Source organism: Schistocerca americana, chromosome X (genome assembly GCF_021461395.2).
Source record: "Schistocerca americana isolate TAMUIC-IGC-003095 chromosome X, iqSchAmer2.1, whole genome shotgun sequence".
Classification (NCBI taxonomy): domain Eukaryota; kingdom Metazoa; phylum Arthropoda; class Insecta; order Orthoptera; family Acrididae; genus Schistocerca; species Schistocerca americana.
The window spans coordinates 485,896,638-485,916,416 of NC_060130.1; the positions used below are offsets into that span (position 1 = coordinate 485,896,638).

A 19,779-nucleotide genomic window follows, 5' to 3' on the forward strand; every position below is an offset into this window, starting at 1 on the left:
GCAAGCGTGCATAACGGATAAACAATATTCAATAAGCGCTGCTAACACGCGCCGCGCCGCTCACATTCTTCACAAAATTACCTTCCACAAGGCTGCAGTCCCGCTAGGCAAAATGTTTTATATTATGTGATGCTCCTTTATACCTGCTTTGGTTTTGGTTTTATTGGTCTCGAGGGCCATAAAGTGGAAGGTTAGAGGCGAAGGTAGGTAATACCTGCTTTCCTTTTCAATATATCTCTTACTTTTTCTTTACGCATAAGATGAGTTAAACCAAGTCCGGTAGACCAATATACTGTGAAAATATATATTTCGATACCGTTCTACGTCTAGGAAACTTGTTTCCCGCAAATCTTTAATTAAAGGAAAATATTACATTCACTTTATTTCTTGATTAAAAACCGGGACAATTATGTGTCTCGAATTATTTACTCGAGTAGGTCATTTATGTGAAAACCAGGACTGTCCCGACAAAACAAGGACGTGTAGTCAGCCTGACAATATTGCGGCATGCATTTGCAGGCGACTTCTGGAGTACTGATCAGTTTATGTTAATTGTAGTTCTTTCATTAACGGTTTTTATTTATTAAAACGTGAAATATTGTATAGCGTTTGATTGTACTGAAAGATACATGAAAGGAAATAGTATTTCGTCCCACACATAAAGTTGTTTTAAAAACACAATAAATTGCGAAACTTTTTTCCAGATTAAGTCAGTAAATTTACAGGCTGAAACTAAGGAATATGTATTGTTGAAGAATCGTCAGAAACTAAATAGCTCTTGCCACACTGATAAAAAAAAATAATAATAAAAATTAAAAAAACTTCAATGTTTCAGACTGTCTGGTACCATTTCATCTGGTCCAATGCAAAACGACAAACATAATATTAATATTTGGAATTTCGGATGAATTAGGGTAACTTTATTGCTACAAGTCATCCAGTTGTTAAAATCAAGGCTTGATTTCAACTATAAGTGAGAAAAACCTTAAATGTCAGAGCCACTCGAGTTTTCTGCCCCTTAACACAGCCCCTTAACACAGCAGAAATAGGGAAGTATATATATTCAACCCTCACATACATCTTCGAAGAACGCCATATATGTAGAGAAATACACAGTAGCATTTTCCATTTTCTCTCTCTCTTCCTCTCCTGAACACACACACACACACACACACACACTTGCTCATGTGTTAACTTTATCTGGATTTGTTCCACAGTCACGATACAACCTCGCGCCTGAAAGACAAGGTCTATGTGAATCTTGGAAAGTTACGGTAGTTAGACGTTTTCAAGCATCCAGGCTTTTGCGATGCATCCCACTCGCATTCTGTTGCTGGCTAAAACAACTATTTAGAAGCGACATTGGCACAAAGCTCCTTTAGCCATCCATTCGGTGTGGCTTGTATCCCCTCAGGACAGAAAAAAAAGAGGTTGTTTCTCAAAAATAGGTCTTTTAGATTTTCTTGGCTATAATTAGTGCTTAGTGTTCCAGGTACACAGCAGTACACTTGCCTGCCCAGGGAAACTAATTACAAGATAAGCAGCAAAAATACTCGAGTTAGGATTCTACCCTTAGATAATAACACAGACGAAGCAATGGACAACAGGCAACGTAATAATGTTCGGACCAAGTGACCAACGCCATTAGATGCAAAAGCAAATGCATACGTTTGTGGAATTAACTGGACAACAAGAGTAAAACCGTCGAATTAAAAACATTTAGAAAAGAATCTGAATACATTGATACAATTTGTGTAGCTACACTCCATCTTATTGGCAACAAAATTTTCGAAGGCAGTGTGCCAGTGTATTACTTTTGTCGATTAGTTCTCATGGGTTAGTAAGGCATCATTTCGAATGTACCGGTACAGCTATGATTGATTTTTGTAAATAATATTTTTCCCTTGTAATTACAGTAATTTTCACATAAATTACAGGTTACCAGTTTTTTATTACCTCAAATATTGCTATTCTTTTAGACATGTACCGGCACAAGAAAGAATGAGCGTTCTTTATATACGAGAAAATATAATCAGAAGTCGGATTAAAATACCTCCGAATTAATTTCCCTGCAGGACGCTACACTATACACGAAACGAAAGAGCCGTAATAAACAAGCGCAAAATGCGAGACAACATACGAGCTGTGTACCTATGCGAGAGATTAGTTCGAGGAAAATTCCAGGAATGTAGGCCTGACTGGTGCCTACGTCCGTAACCGAATTAGTAAGAAGCGCTGAGTTCATGTCTTACTCGCGCTGAGCATGATGTTTGAACACATCCGAACTTCCTTGCGTTTCATTATAACTAATCGTAGCAAAAAGGATGGCTTTTGTCCCGATGCTCCAGAATAACATATAACACTAGTCAAAGAAGTACTGCACCAGCTAGCTAGTCAGATGTCGGTACTGACAACTTTGAGTTAAACGACCTCGAAATACGTCCCGTGGTTTTACATCTACATCTACATTTATACTCCGCAAGCCACCCAACGGTGTGTGGCGGAGGGCACTTTACGTGCCACTGTCATTACCTCCCTTTCCTGTTCCAGTCGCGTATGGTTCGCGGGAAGAACGACTGTCTGAAAGCCTCCGTGCGCGCTCTAATCTCTCTAATTTTACATTCGTGATCTCCTCGGGAGGTATAAGTCGGGGGAAGCAATATATTCGATACCTCATCCAGAAACGCACCCTCTCGAAACCTGGCGAGCAATCTACACCGCGATGCAGAGCGCCTCTCTTGCAGAGTCTGCCACTTGAGTTTATTAAACATCTCCGTAACGCTATCACGGTTACCAAATAACCCTGTGACGAAACGCGCCGCTCTTCTTTGGATCTTCTCTATCTCCTTCGTCAAACCGATCTGGTACGGATCCAGAGGTGTACAAATTCCCCTTGCAGCCTGCTTGCCCCTATCACCTCTGCAACCATTCATGCAGGTCAGCCTGCAACGATGTAAACACAAGAGTGCGCGTGTACTGAGGCATAGTGGGCAATGCGGGCGATACGGGCTCCCGCAAGCCCGGGCTACCTGGGTTCCCGCAAGCCTGCCAAGCTTCACGGGACCCGCTCAGCTTGCTGCGCCTGACAACAGGTTGCGCTGTCAAGCTACCGTGACTAGAGTAGCCAGGTAGTTAGCCTGCAGTTCATTTATCGCAACGGTGGAGGCAGCACAATGAATAGGTCGAACTTTAGTGAGATTGAAAAAAAAATTGACAACTGGCGAATACATGCTGGTAACGAAACAGAGCACAAGTGCCGCATGGGAAACGTTTTCGTGTGTTTATGAGGCCGCTTCAAATAAATCGGTAGGTGTGTCTCAATGCAAACTATGTAAAAAGCTCTTAAGTACTTATTCGGGAACCTCGAGTATGTTACGACATGTGTACAAATTTGACAAGCAGTTCCCTCACTCCGCAAATATCTTGAAAGAGGACAAAGATTTAGTGGCCGAAAAGTGCGTCGAAATGTGTGCTAAGGACCTGAGACCATTTAGCAGTATAGAGGGAGAAGGATTTCTTAATTTAGGGCAGACACTGATCGACATAGGTAAAAAATATGGCTCAGTTGATATTAAAAATGTTATGCCTTCCCGAGTGACAGTAGCTAGGAAAGTTCAAACCTTAGCTGATAAAGTGCGCAGCAAAATGCTCCCAGATATAGTGCATGCGATTCGTTCTGGTATATGTGCCAGTACAATTGATCTATGGACAGACAATTACAAAGGGGTGCATTACATGTCCGTGACAATGCATTACATAAATTCAGACTGGCGTTTGAATAAATATGTACTAATGTGCTCTGCGTTTCCTGACTGCCCAAAAACAGGCTCGAATATTCGAAACGAGTTGGAAGATGGCTTAGAAACTATGGGTGTTTCTCGTGAAGACATTGCCAAAATTACGTTTGTCACAGACCAGGGCAGTAACATTGTCAAAGCTCTCGAAGTATATCAGCGTCTTCCATGCATGGCTCATAGTATAAACACAGTCTTGAAACATGTTCTGAGCGAACAGTTTTTGAAAGAAAATGTTCCAAATATATTAGCCATTCTTAATACAGTGCGGGCTACGGTTTCGTACTTCAAGAGAAGAGGTCTCTGTGTGAGACTGAACTCATCTTTAAAGCAGTGGGTTTCAACTCGTTGGAATAGTTATTTTGACATGCTTGTATCAGTCCATTCTCAGATTGATTCAGTGAAGGCTGTTTTACATAATGAAGGTGCCTCTGATAAGATGCTGGGTTATGACCACCATATAACTGGCCAGCTTATAGAATTTCTTAAGCCGTTTAAAGAAGCCACAGTTGATCTAGAGAGTGACAAGGATCCAACCCTACATTTAGTTCTACCGTGGTTTTATGCCTTAAAAACTCACTGTACCGTACGGGATAACGATGAAGAGGTTTGTAATTTTATTCCATCTGAATATTATAGAACCACTTGTGAAATATGTATGTTGAGAAAATGTATTTTCAGGACATGAAACCTTTGAAACAAGCCGCTGATGCCTTCCTAGAACAGAAAATGTGCGTTAGTATGTTGCATAAAATTGCAACGTTTATGGTGGCTAACTACCGCACATTAAGAAAGTTAACCGAGAATGAAAAAATTGAAGTTTACCAAGCAGCACGACAGATGTGTGCTGAAGGTAAGCTCCTTAGATAATGCATATATTCTTCACCTACATGTACATGGTTACTCTGCAAGACACACGCAAGTGCTTAGTTGAGGGTTCATCGAACCACTTTCAACTTATTTGTCTCCTTTTCTCGAATTTCGCGCGGGATAGAACACCTACAGCTCTCCGTCTGAGCGCTGCTTTTTTGTATTTTATTCTGATGATCATTTCTTCCAATGTATATGGGACTCAAAAATATCTCTTCGAATTCGGAGGTGTACGTTGGTGATCGAAATTTCATATATAGATCGCGCCACGTCAAAAAACGCCATTGTTGAAATGATTACCACCCCAACTCTTGTGTAATTTCCGCGACACTCTTTCCCCTGTTTTACGATAATACCAAACCAGCTGCCCTTATTTAGACTCTTTCGACCTCTTCCGTCAATAGTAAGGCTCTCCAACTTCGTAGCAATGCTCCAAAAGAGTGTTTTGTCATTAAAACACCTACAGCATTTTCTGTGTGTCCATTCCTATTTAAGTAGGTCGTAATTGTAATCAGAGGTATTAAGTAGAATCTACAGCCTTTAGATTTGACTGGTTGATCTTGTAAACGAAGTTTAACGGACTTAGTTTAGTACACACAGGGATAACCTCGCTCTTGTCATTATTTATTGCCAAGTGCTAATTTTCACACCAAAAATATATACCTTGTTTAAATCGTCCTGCAGTTAGTTTTGATCTTCTGGTGACTTTACAGGACGATAAATGATAGCATCATCTAAAACCTATTATAATTTCAACTATGTGTAGTACGATCTTCACATTATTCTGCAAATATTAATTGGAACCTGTACAGTTTCAGTACAAGTGCCCAATCACAGCAACCAAGAAACAAATCCAGGGCCGTACAAAATGGCGAAATTTGAGGACTGAGCAGAAGAGCCTCCTCTCCTACATGATGAAGTCAGCAGATACTTGCAAGAACACTGTGTGAACGAGGGAGATATTCTACAGTGGTGGAAAAATAACTCTCAACGACTTCCTCGACTTGCGTGTGTGGCAAGAAAAATATTAAATATACCAGCCACTAGTGCCTCTAGTGAGAGAATTTTTAGTTGCGCTGGAAACCTAATTAGCGAAAAACGATCACGTCTTAATGCAGACAGACTTAACGATCTCGTCATAATTAATTCAAACACTAATCAGCAGACACATTGAAAATACAGTAGAACATTAAACGGGAAACTATGAGTTTGAGCGCAAATTTACTAATTAAGAGTGCAGATTTCTTTCTTGTGCTTTCTGGGCGTCAATTTCTGAGATAGAAATTTTGTAATGCATACAGTTCATTTTTATTTTAGACTAAACTTTTTGATTTCAATCCTTCCAAGTGACATTAATTATTGTTTGTAAACCATTTTCTGTTACTTGGGTTTGCAAAAGTAGCCAAATATTTTTAGGAGTATCTGGTTTGGCCTAAATAATACTTTCAGGGGAACTGAAGGAAAATTTGTAAAGATTTTATGTTGAAAAGTGTTCTGCAAAATAAAATATTCATTTGTGGAGTAAGGCAATACACATTATGAGTTTAAATTACAATTTATTTTGTTGAGTTCCACACACATTGCAAAATGTAATTTTATTTTTGTATTTCTATATTAAGGGGAATCCCACATGCAGAGTAAAGATGCTGAAGACCTAGACACTACAAATACTCCTAAAATGAAGAGCGTCTTTTTCCATGAATGTATTGTAGTAGGAATATAATGGAAACTCTGAGCCACTCTCCACAGCGTCTATATCTGCGTCATGGGGATTCAGACTCGTCGTTTAGGTCTGTGTTATGAGGGTCTAGAGTCGTTGTTTAGATTTGCATCATGCAAGTAAACACTCGTCGTCTTAGTCTGCATCATGATGGTCCGAAATATGGTCCCTCATGATGCAGACCTAGACTACAAGTGTGGACTCTCATGACGCAAACGTAGGAGCCGCGAAAAATGGCTCAGGGTCGCCATTGTATTCCCAGTACTATAGTTTTTAGACGAACTGGATACGAAACAAGTCCTTCGATTTTGTTAAAATGCATTTTGGCAATTTAGAATGATTTTTCCAACTTCGAATGAATTCACAGAACCAGTAAAATACATCCTGGAAACGTAGTTAAATATTTAAATAATTGGTGTCATACTTGGCTGAAACATACTAAAGTTAAAGAATCTAGACTTCCAAAATCTTAATTTGGTTCTCATTGCAGTACAGTGGTTAATAGGGGCGTATATAATTTATTCTTCTGGGGAGGTGACCAATCTTCTTTTTGGGGGGTGGAGGTTCACTTCTTTAGTGCAAATATCCATCCGTTTCGGTGTTGAAAAGTGCAGCACAGACTGCATTGCGTTGCCTGGGCATTTATTTATTCCATACTCTCGTAGTCCATCTTCCCTCCCGTATTTTCTCTCTATCCATTTAGTCCTCTCCTACTATCTCTTTCATCACCTCCAACCCCCCCTCCCCCCCACTCCCCATCCCTTGGCCGGCCGAAGTCGCCAAGCAGTTCTAGGCGCTACAGTCTGGAACCGCGCGACCGCTACGGTTGCAGGTTCGAATCCTGCCTCGGGCATGGATGTGTGTGATGTCCTTAGGTTAGTTAGGTTTAAGTAGTTCTAAGTTCTAGGGGACTGATGACCTCAGAAGTTAAGTCCCATATTGCTCAGGGCCATTTGAACCATTTTTGAACCCATCCCTTGGCCCATCTCCCCCCCACCCTCTATCCTTCTCCTCGTCCTCTCGCTGTTGGATTCCGCCACCTCAGTTCATCTCCTCTTCACCTATCTATGAAAACTCATATATATCTCCAGAATGAGATTTTCACTCTGCAGCGGAGTGTGCGCTGATATGAAACTTCCTGGCAGATTAAAACTGTGTGCCCGACCGAGACTCGAACTCGGGACCTTTGCCTTTCGCGGGCAAGTGCTCTACCATCTGAGCTACCGCAGCACGACTCACGTCCGGTACTCACAGTTTTACTTCTGCCAGTACCTCGTCTCCTACCTTCCAAACTTTACAGAAGCTCTCCTGCGAACCTTGCAGAACTAGCACTCCTGAAAGAAAGGATATAGCGGAGACATGGCTTAGCCACAGCCTGGGGGATGTTTCCAGAATGAGATTTTCACTCTGCAGCGGAGTGTGCGCTGATATGAAACTTCCTGGCAGATTAAAACTGTGTGCCCGACCGAGACTCGAACTCGGGACCTTTGCCTTTCGCGGGCAAGTGCTCTACCATCTGAGCTACCGCAGCACGACTCACGTCCGGTACTCACAGTTTTACTTCTGCCAGTACCTCGTCTCCTACCTTCCAAACTTTACAGAAGCTCTCCTGCGAACCTTGCAGAACTAGCACTCCTGAAAGAAAGGATATTGCGGAGACATGGCTTAGCCACAGCCTGGGGGATGTTTCCAGAATGAGATTTTCACTCTGCAGCGGAGTGTGCGCTGATATGAAACTTCCTGGCAGATTAAAACTGTGTGCCCGACCGAGACTCGAACTCGGGACCTTTGCCTTTCGCGGGCAAGTGCTCTACCATCTGAGCTACCGCAGCACGACTCACGTCCGGTACTCACAGTTTTACTTCTGCCAGTACCTCGTCTCCTACCTTCCAAACTTTACAGAAGCTCTCCTGCGAACCTTGCAGAACTAGCACTCCTGAAAGAAAGGATATTGCGGAGACATGGCTTAGCCACAGCCTGGGGGATGTTTCCAGAATGAGATTTTCACTCTGCAGCGGAGTGTGCGCTGATATGAAACTTCCTGGCAGATTAAAACTGTGTGCCCGACCGAGACTCGAACTCGGGACCTTTGCCTTTCGCGGGCAAGTGCTCTACCATCTGAGCTACCGCAGCACGACTCACGTCCGGTACTCACAGTTTTACTTCTGCCAGTACCTCGTCTCCTACCTTCCAAACTTTACAGAAGCTCTGGCAGAAGTAAAACTGTGAGTACCGGACGTGAGTCGTGCTGCGGTAGCTCAGATGGTAGAGCACTTGCCCGCGAAAGGCAAAGGTCCCGAGTTCGAGTCTCGGTCGGGCACACAGTTTTAATCTGCCAGGAAGTTTCATATCAGCGCACACTCCGCTGCAGAGTGAAAATCTCATTCTGGAAACATCCCCCAGGCTGTGGCTAAGCCATGTCTCCGCAATATCCTTTCTTTCAGGAGTGCTAGTTCTGCAAGGTTCGCAGGAGAGCTTCTGTAAAGTTTGGAAGGTAGGAGACGAGGTACTGGCAGAAGTAAAACTGTGAGTACCGGACGTGAGTCGTGCTGCGGTAGCTCAGATGGTAGAGCACTTGCCCGCGAAAGGCAAAGGTCCCGAGTTCGAGTCTCGGTCGGGCACACAGTTTTAATCTGCCAGGAAGTTTCATATCATATATATCTGTCAACTTTGGTGGTGATCAGTGAATCAGTGTCAAAGTTTATTGCTAGGTAGCATTTATTGTAGTACTTTTTGACACGCAGCATTGATAGTTTTGCTTTCTGGTGCGTAAACAAATGAAGTTGAAGGTGTCCCGACAGGGCAATATGCGACATACAAATAGCCATGTGAAAAACATGATTTTCAAGATTGATGCCACAAACATATAACAACTGCCCCTGCGATTTATCTATCGACATGGCAAATGTAAGCTGCACTGGAAATTATAACCGTTTAAAGTCGAATGGCATGTCGGTCGGAATCTTAGTGATATTGGAATCAAACTGTCCTCACCTTTGTACTTTCCTTTTAAAATTGTGGCTTCGATTACGTTGTTCTTTAACTTCTTCCCCGCAAGCCGGGTGCCATTACAAAGACGTGGCTGGTTTACCTTTCGCAACATGATTGCCGATCCGACTTAATTACAGATTGGGAGGCGGTAATCCGGGGAAATCCAGCGAATTTAAAAATGCCGTAGGACAGTTGACTACATCATCTTGGTTAGTAACGGAATAAACCGACTTGTATGTCAGCAATTCGCCAGGTGTCATATTTTGGATCGGAAAATTCATTTCGTTAACATCAAGGTTTTTTGCAGCCAATATAACACGTTCACTCAACCAAAAATGGTTTGCAACTGTTAAACGACATTTGCTGTGCGCGAATTGTCCAACACGATGACTGTGAATGTGTCAGACAGCTCTCAAATTTCAAAAAGATCATAGACATTTCGTTTAAAAGAAATCTATATATATATATATATATATATATATATATATATATATATATATATATATTTCTTTTAAACGAAATGTCTATACTCATAGACAAATACATATATATATACATATACATACATATATACATATATATACGCATATACATATACATATATATACATATACATATATATACATAAACATATATACACACATATATATATATATATATATATATATATATATATATATATATATATATATATACATGCACATGTAAATATTCAAAAACCTTCTCCATGGAAACATGCGTACATAGTGAACTTTCATGGTAACCCGCAAACGATGTCAAAATCTTTTGTAAGGTACTCTCTTCAATGTACTGTCCGAAATATTATATAGACAGTGATGTTCCTCTTGATGGTCAAGTGTGCAAAATTTCTTCAAGATCGGAATAAAATTGTAGGTTGGTGTAGAAGTGTGTATGTAAAGTACCCTCCGCCATGCACCATTCAGAATTTTAAGCAGGCAGCGCCCTTCATCCTGCTTTAAATATCAAGTGTGCCAAATTTCATCAAGATCGGAATAAATACGTACAATTTGTCGAGTTCCGTTATGTAAAGGAACCTCTGCCATGCACCATATGAAATTTTATGTAGACTGTGACCTTCCTCTTGGTTTCAAGGTATAGTGTGCAAAATTTCATCAAGATTGTATGCAATACAAACACACGGACACAATGAAAACGCACTTTCAGTTTTTGTCAAATTTTCCAATTTTTCGGTCGATTTTCGAAAAATTTTATTTCATAAAAACCTTGTCCTGAGAATTACGAACACAGCAAAAAAAATTTATCAGAACTGGTCCAGGCGTTCTCGAGTTTTACGCTTATCAACACATTTGGCAATTAATTTTTATTTATATAGATAAGAAGCCCGAAATATACGCGTAAAGGAAGAATATACAAATAAAACCAATATTTTTTTTACCTGAAATTAATACATATATATATAATGTGGGGGTTTGTCTTTTGGTGCTCAGGTGAAATAAAAACTTTTGATTAACGTTCATAATACGACAATGACGCGCGCAGACTAAACGGCTGCGCAGCGCAGCTCAGCAGTAATATGGGCAGGCAAGCAAGTTTCCCGCTGCCTGCCCGGGTTGGGTTCTGCTTGGCTTGGCTGGGAGTGAAGCAGCCTGCCCGTTCTGTTGACAACGAGCGGCGGCCTGCCCGCCTGGCCACCGGGCAAGCATGGGCGGGTTAAAAGCGGGATATGTACACCTCTATACGGATCCCACACTGATGAGCAATACTCAAGTATAGGTCGAAGGACTGTTTTGTAAGCCACGTCCTTTGTTGATGGACTACATTTTCTAAGCACTCTCCCAATGAATCTCAACCTGGCTTTTCCGATGAAAAGCCAGCGTTACCCGAAGATGTCCTGATGAGTGGTATTACAGAATTAAAAGTCTAAGTAAACAGCAATGAACGTAGTGCTAAGACGACTGGACTTGACTTTCTGTAACGATGAAACCAAATTGTGTACAAGAAATTAATAAAAGTCACCCTGTTTAAACGCCAACATTGGACGAAATTTACATTTGCCCAAAGATGACAGAATACTCATCGGTGCAGCTTTGTTTTACTACTCACTGTAGTGAAAACGAAATCCGCCCTCGACTCACTGTAGTTAAAACGAAATCCGCCCTCGTTGTTAGTAGACAGTATTTAAAAAGCCTTGCGCTTTCGCACATAATTTGAAATACTTAATGTAGAAACGACAGCCGTACAATTAAAATCTGAACCGAAACACTTAGTACATAGTTCTCCATTAGCCAATTGAAGTATAACAAATAGTTGCACATGAAGACAGTTTCGAAGTTCTGACAAAGTATTAATTCAGAGGACGCTGTCAAATATTATTATATATATTTCTGTGAGTGATGAGGTCCTAGATCACATAAGGAAACTGGAGTTATTTAACGTCGTAAAGCATGTTCCGTGTGTACAGCTGTAGTCAAGATCACGATGGTACGATATTAAATTGGCGTACAACAGCCAGTTGAACTGGCAATTTCAGCGACTGAGGTCAACTGGCTGTTGTACGCATCGTCAACTTCAGCTGATGTTGCTGTCTGAAGTTGGCCTAAGTATAGGCTTAAGCTGGTCATTTTAATAAAGAATCATCGCGATCTAGACTGTTTTTTCACTGATTTTATGCTCACACGACAGCTAAAAAGCACGAAAACGGCATTCTTTGTCATGCTCCTGGGACACTATCAAACCTAGGTAACGCATTTTCTATTCAGAAATGCCAATGAGATAGTCTTAAGAGTTATTCATACGTATTACAGCTGGAGATAAAACAGAAGCATGCACTCGGGCAAACGGGTGCAGTCATAAAAGTCTGTGCTATTCGATAATGTCGTTTTAAAAATGCTTTTGGTCAGACACTAAATGTGTTATCTGACGTTGTGAATTCAGTGCACCAGTAGAGCGGTAAAATCCGTTGATTTTCTCGTGTCGTACACGTCATTGCGTTCCAACTATTATTGCCTGATCTCGCAGCTACCTTAGTGGCACGAACTTAGCCTACTGTACGCACACACGTCTGAAGTTATAATTCATTGCGTCACTTTTACAAAAACTGTGTGCAAGTGAGCACACGTCTTTTCATCTGTAGTGTACTAGTGTCCTAGACGCTCGAATTTTTTTTTTTTTTTTTTTTTTTTTTTTCCCCGAAGGTGGTGATATTCGTACACTTTTGACAGAACAATAATTGGGCGAAATTGAAATTTGATCAACTCCATAAGGCAGTTACACGGAATCTGATTACTTTACAGTGTGTAGAGCTCAGATAATAAAAGTACAGCAAAACAGCAGTTATATGTGATTATAAGGGTTACTTAGGAAAGACATTTGATTTGAGGTGGTTTCAAGGACGCAATAGTGACAAGATGTCGGTGTGACTAGCGTAGTGTGTCTTGGTAGATCACGAAGTGGCAAGTATAAACGCCTTCGTGGGTATTTCGATTGTTCGTGCGGACTAAAGTTAGTGAGTGAATTAGTCAGTCGCAGTGTGTATTGAAGATGGATAATGCTGGAGCAAGTGGATCTACGAGCCCTGTGAAGAATTTTACCGATAAATTTGGAGAAAATTTTGTTTTTCCGTACTGCGATGACGCTACAAAACACCAGACAGTGGCAAAAATAGGTGAAGGAACATACGGAGAAGTGTTTCAAGCGCGACATAAGGATGATCCGAATAAATTTGTCGCACTGAAGAAAATTTTCGTGCCTAACGAAATGGAGGGATTTCCACTGACAGCACTGAGGGAAATAAAACTGCTGAAATATCTGAAGCATGAAAATGTCGTCGATTTAATTGAAGTCTGCCAAAGCCAAATTCTCCTGCACAATCGACGGCGATTCTCATTTTATTTGGTGCTCGAATTTTGTGAGTATGATTTAGCTGACCTGCTGTGTAATTTGAAAGTACACATTAGTCTGGCAGATATTAAAAGAATAATACAGCAATTGTTAAATGGGTTGTATTATATCCACATCAAGAGAGTAGTTCACAGAGATTTAAAGCCAAATAACATCCTTATTACAAAGGACGGTATCTTGAAGATAGCCGATTTTGGTCTAGCACGAGAGTTTAGTGATACTGAATATGGAAAGAAGCAGTGTTATACAAGTCCAGTTGTGGCATTGTGGTACCGGCCACCGGAGGTTCTGCTTGGAGCCCGTCACTATGGGTCAGCTCTTGACATGTGGGGTGCTGGCTGCCTTATGGCTCAGATGTGGAGACGGAGAGCAATTATGAGAGGCAACAGTGAGCAGGCACAGCTAATAATAATCTCAAAGCTTTGTGGTTCTATTACTCCTGAAGTTTGGCCTGGCGTACAATCACTTCCATTGTACAACAAGATTCAGCTGCCACAGGGACAAAGACGCAAGGTGAAGCCCTGGCTAAGGCAATATGTGAATGATCCACATGCATGCGATCTCTTGGATAAACTGCTAGTCCTCGACCCATCAAAGCGGTACGATGCCAACTCCGCCCTCGACCACAATTTCTTCTGGACGGATCCTATGCCAAGTGATCTTACAAGGTTGTTGACCCAACATAAAGAAAGCAACTTCAAACGTGTAACAGCGGCACTTCAATGTAAGGGTCGTAAGTTATAGGAGCAGCAGGAAAGGCTGCAAAGTCATTAATATATTGCATTAATAGACAGTGGACATCAAATTCTTGTGCCTTAAGAATCACACTTTCAATGGACCTTATTCACAATTTTTCAGTTTTTCTTGTGTTAAATTGAAACTTTTTCTACAGGATTATGCTTATGCTGCCTGTAATGCAATAGTACCAGTACCTCAAAACTTCTGCCACACCTAAAAATCACACTTTCAAATATGTCTTATTCATAAACTTTCATTTCTTCTTGTGTTTAGTTGTATATTAATTCTACAGGACTAGTCATTATTGTCTGTGATGCAATGGTAATTCAAAACATTTATCTTGTCTAAAGATCACACATTCAAATGTGCCTTATTCATAATTCTGCAGTACTTCTTTGGTGAAGTTGTTTGTTAATTCAACAGGACTATGCCATTATTGCCTGTGATATCCCTAGAAGTAAATCAAAGCTTTTATCTCAACCAACATTGGTCTTATACACTGTTTCTCAAGATCATAATTAACAAGTAATTTAGCTAGACTGTTGTCTGTAGTTTTGACGCAATGTAACTAGGATAAAATCAAGTGTTCATTGCAAGTGTTTTACATTCTCTGCTATCCATTTGATGAATTATTAGACCAGTCTTATTGCGTTCTGTGACTGAAAGTTACTTAGTAATTTGTGCTGTGGTAGACAATCCAGTGCTATGTGACATTAATCATGAAGAGACAGGTGGTGCAGATTACAAATAAATGTTTTATTTCATTCTATGACTCAAAGCTACTTAGTAATTTGTGCTATGATAGACAATTCAGTGCTATGTGACATTAATCATGAAGAGACATGAGATGCAGATTACAAATAAATGTTTTATTTCATTCTATGACTGAAAGCTACTTGGTAATTTATGCTATGGTAGACAATTCAGTGCTATGTGACATTAATCATGAAGAGACATGTGATGCAGATTACAAATGAATATAACTTCTGTATCGATAAAAGTTTGTTGGGACATTGACATCATGATACATTAGTCTTTTTATTTGCACTATATGTATTCTTAGTTGTCTATGACTATTGTTATAGACATTAAATGTCCAAAGAATACTGAATGTTTACCAGAGAATGTAATTTTCTTTATATAGTAATATAATTGTCTTGTATCATTTTATTGTATGTCTGCTTTATTACTGGAAATGGTCATGAAGGAAATATGGAACTTCTCATAAACTGGTAAGAACTTGGCTGCCATGAAGTATATGGGTGTAAACTGGAAAGAAAGTAATTGAACTGAAAGTGAGGTGGTGCAGTTGTCTGAACTTGAATTGTGTTCTGTCACTGGCTACTATGGAACAAATGTTGCACTTACAGACATCTCTCACCATGTTTGACTACCAGTCAGTGCATCAGAATACCACCACCTCATACAGAATAACATATATTGTAATATATTGTTTAGAACAAAGAGTACTTTTGAATAACATTACATTTCAGGTGGATATCATAAGAAAGTAAGCACTTTCACCTCTTCACTTTTACCCAAAAATATCTCCTTTGCCAGACTGAAAATGAAAGTATCACACTGACAGATGGTGTTCCTGAGTCCTACAGAACAATCAGTGAGATAGGTATGTAGCTAAACACGAAAGCTAAACAGGAAGGGCAGCAGGCAGTGTTATTAGTTGTACTAAGATCTGTTGTCTGTGTCTCATGTAATTCTTCATTTTTGTAATACATTCTAAATTCCAATATGAAGGTACCATTTTGTACTTTCCAACCTCAAGTTGAGCAGTGTGGTAAGTATTAAGACATAAATGTGCAAGGATGACAATGGCCTTGCTGCAGTGGTAACACCAGTTCCTGTCAGATCACTGAAGTTAAATGTTGTTGGACTTGGATGGGAAACCATCTGGTCAGCCAAGTACTGTTGGCAAGCTGGGTGCACTCAGCCCTTTACTGAGGAGCTACTTGATCGAGAAGTAGCAGCTGTGGTCTCGTAAACTGACATACGGCCAGGAGAGCAGTGTGCTGACCACATGCCCATCTGTGTCCGCATCCAGTGACGCCTGAGTGCTTAGGATGACACGGATGCCGGTCAGTACTGTTGGGCCTTCATGGCCTGTTTGGGCAGAGTTTATTTTAGTTTGTAAATGTGCAAGGACCCTCTGAAGTACCAGCCTTATGAAGTGTTACCTTTTCTAAGATATTGCATGGCTTATTTTCCACTTCCAAAGCATCCCATGTGACAAAACTGGAGCATAATTTAAATAACACTCCCTTTAATTGTTATGGGCAGTTGATATGTACACCCAGCACATTAAAAGCTATACTGTGTGAAGTCTTGCTGAAAATACAAAGAAATGCATCAGTAAACAGCAGTAATAGTCCATGCTCAGGGCTGTATAATTCAATTGTTGTTGCTGGTGTTGTTGTCATTGTTGTTGTTGTTGTTGTCTTCAGTACAGAGACTGATTTGAGAAGCCTCTTCATCTCTGAATAACTACTGGAACCTACATCCTTCTGAATCTGCTTAGTGTATTCATTTCTTGGTCTCCCTCTATGATTTTTACCCTCCACACTTCCCTCCAATACTAAACTGGTGATCCCCTGATGCCTCAGAACATGTCCTATCAACAGATCCCTTCTTCTAGTCAAGTTGTGCCACGAATTCCTCTTCTATTCAGTACCTCCTCATTAGTTACATGATCTATGCATCAAATCTCTGTAGCACCACATTTCGAATGCTTCTATTTTCTTCTTGAGTACACTGTTTATCATCCATGTTTCACTTCCATAAATGGCTACACTCTGTACAAATACTTTCAGAAAAGGCTTCCTGACACTTAAATCTGTATTCGATGCTAACAAATTTCTCTTCTTCAGAAATGTATTCCTTGCCATAGCCATTCTACATTTTATATCCTCTCTACTTCGACCATCATCAGTTATTTGGCTCCCCAAACACCAAAACTCAACTACTACTTTAAGTGTCTCATATCCTAATCTAATTCCCTCAGCAGCACTTGATTTAATTTGACTACATTCCATTATCCTCGTTTTGCTTTTGTTGATGTTCATCTTATATCCTCATTTCAAGACAGTGTCCATTCCATTCAGCTGATCTTCCTTTGCTGTCTCTGACAGAATTACAATGTCGTCGGCAAACCTCGAAGTTTTTATTTCTTCTCCACGGATTTTAATTCCTACTCCATTTTTAGTTTCCTTTACTGTTTACTCAATATATACAGATTGAATAACATTGGGGATTGGCTACAATCCTGTCTCACTCCCTTCTCAACCACTGCTTCCCTTTCATGCCCCTCAACTCTTATAACTGCCACCTGATTTCTGTATAAATTGTACATAGCCTTTGCTCACTGTGTTTTATACCTGCCACCTTCAGAATTTGAAAGAGAGTATTCCAGTCAGCATTGTCAAAAGCCTTTTCTAAGTTTACAAATGCTAGAAATATAGGTTTGCCTTTCCTTGATCTACCTTCAAACATAAGTCGTAGGATCAGCATTGCCTCACGTGTTCCAACATTTCCATGGAATCCAAGGTCCGCCTGCTTAGCTGAGTGGTAATGTGTTTGCCTCCCATGCAGTGGGTCCGGGTTTGATTCCTGGCTGGGTTGGAGATTTTCTCCACTTGTGGTCTGGGTGTAGTGTTGCCCTCATAATCATTACATCCCCATCACCCACTCTCAAGTCACCCAATGTGGCATCAACTGAAGTAAGACTTGCACTCAGCGGCCGAACTTCCCTGGATGGGGCCTCCTAGCCAACAATGTCACAAGATCATTTCATTTTTTTTTTATGGAACCCAAACTGATCTTCCCCAAGGTCAGCTTCTACCAGTTTTTCCATTTGTTTGTAAAGAATGTGTGTCAGTATTTTGTAACCATGACTTATTAAACTGATAGTTCAGTAATTTCCACACTTGTCAGCACCTGCTTTCTTTGGGAGTGGAATTATTATACTCCTCTTGAAGTCTGAAGGTATTTTGCCTGTCTCATACATCTTGCTCATCAGTTGAAAGAGTTTTGTCATGGCTGGCACTCCCAAGGCTATCAGTAGTTCCAATGGAATCTTGTCCACTCCTGGGGCCTTGTTTTGGCTTAGGACTTTCACTGGTCTGTCAAATTCTTCATAAAATATCATATTTCCCATTTCATCTTCATCTACTTCCTCTTCCATTTCCATGATATTGTCTGCAAGAACATCGCCCTTGAATAGACCCTCTATATATTCCTTCCACCTTTCTGCTTTCCCTTCTTTGCTTAGAACTGGGTTTCCACCTGAGCTCTTGATATTCATACAAGTGGTTCTCTTTTCTCCAAAGGTCTCTTTAATTTTCCTGTAGGCAGTATCTATCTTATCCCTAGTGATATACAGCTCTACATCCTTACATTTGTCCTCTAGCCATCCCTGCTTAGCCATTTTGCACTTCCTGTCAATCTCATTTTTGAGACTTTTGTATTCCTTTTTGCCTGCTTCATTTACTGCATTTTTATATTTTATCCTTTCATCAATTAAATTCAATATCTCTTCTGTTACCCAAGGGTTTCTATTTGCCTTCGTCTTTTTACCTACTAGATCCTCTGCTGCTTTCACTATTCCATCACTCAAAGCTACCCATTCTCCTTCTACTGTATTTCTTTCCCCCATTCTTGTCAATCGTTCCCTAATGCTCTCCCTGAAACACTCTACAACCTCTGCTTTTTTCATAATATTGCCCTCAAGTACATCGCCCTTGTGCAGATACTCTATATACTCCTTCCACCTTGCCTAGGACTGGTTTTCCATCTGAGCTCTTGATATTAATACAGGTGGTTCTCTTTTCTCCTAAGGTCTCTTTAATTTTCCTGTAGGCAGTATCTATCTTACCCCTAGTGATATATGCTCCTATGCTTCTACATCCTTACATTTGTCCTCTAGCCATCCCTGCTTAGCCATTTTGCACTTCCTGTTGATCTCATTTTTGAGCTGTTTGTATTCCTTTTTGATGCTTCATTTACTGCATTTTTATATTTTCTTCTTTCCTCAATTAAATTCAATATCTCTTCAGTTACCCAAGGATTTCTACTGGCCCTCGTCTTTTTACCTACATGATCTTCTGCTGTCTTCACTATTTCATCTCTCAAAGCTACCCATTCTTCTTCTACTGTATTTTTGTCCCTTGTTCTTGTCACTTGTTCCCTAATGCTCTATCTGAAACTCTCTACAACCTCTAGTTTATTCAGAGCCCATCTCCTTAAATTCCTACCTTTTTTGCAGTTTTTTCAGTTTTAATCCAGAGTTCATAACCAGTAAATTGTAGTCTGAATCCACATCTGCACCTGGAAATGTCTTACAGTTTAAAACCTGGTTCCCACATCTCTGTCTTACCAGTATATAATTTATCTGAAACCTTCCAGTGTCTCCAGGCCTCTTCCACGTATACAACCTTCTTTCATGATCCTTAAATCAAATGTTAGCTATGATTAAGTTATGCTCTGCACAAAATTCTACAAGGCGGCTTCCTCTTGCATTCCTTACCCCTATTCCATATTCACCTACTACTTTTTCTTCTTTTCCTTTTCCTACAATTGAATTCCAGTCCCCCATGACTATTAAATTTTCGTCCCCTTTCACTATCTGAATAATTTCTTTTATTGCATCATACATTTCTTCAATCTCTTTATCATCTGAGGAGCTATTTGGCATATAAACTTGTACTACCGCAGTAGATGTGGGCTTCATGTCTATCTTGGCTACAATAATGGGTTCACTATGCTGTTTGTAGT

The 19,779-nt window shown here is 40.4% G+C and overlaps 2 protein-coding genes across 2 annotated transcripts in view; both read left to right on the plus strand.

Moving 5' to 3' along the window:
* The first annotated feature begins 3,747 nt into the window (after nt 1-3,747).
* Nucleotides 3,748-12,586, plus strand: LOC124556085. Its single transcript, XM_047130111.1, has 3 exons — nt 3,748-4,401; nt 4,476-4,647; nt 12,552-12,586. The coding sequence occupies exons 1-3, from the start codon at nt 3,748-3,750 to the stop codon at nt 12,584-12,586; spliced, it is 861 nt and encodes a 286-aa protein (XP_046986067.1).
* Nucleotides 12,587-12,897: 311 nt separating this feature from the next.
* LOC124556086 (cyclin-dependent kinase 9-like) overlaps nt 12,898-19,779 on the plus strand; it is a 37,323-nt gene continuing 30,441 nt past the window's right edge. Inside the window, exon 1 of the mRNA XM_047130112.1 lies at nt 12,898-13,990. Coding sequence (XP_046986068.1) covers nt 12,898-13,990 — 1,093 coding nt within the window. The remainder of the gene's footprint in view (nt 13,991-19,779) is intronic.

Coding starts and splice junctions, on each gene's coding strand:
- LOC124556085 (XM_047130111.1), top strand. CDS start 3,748: ATGCATTACATAAATTCAGACTGGCGTTTGAATAAATATGTACTAATG. Junction 4,402..4,475: donor TACGGGATAACGATGAAGAG/GTTTGTAATTTT, acceptor ATGTATTTTCAG/GACATGAAACCTTTGAAACA. Junction 4,648..12,551: donor ACGACAGATGTGTGCTGAAG/GTAAGCTCCTTA, acceptor TTTTCCCCGAAG/GTGGTGATATTCGTACACTT.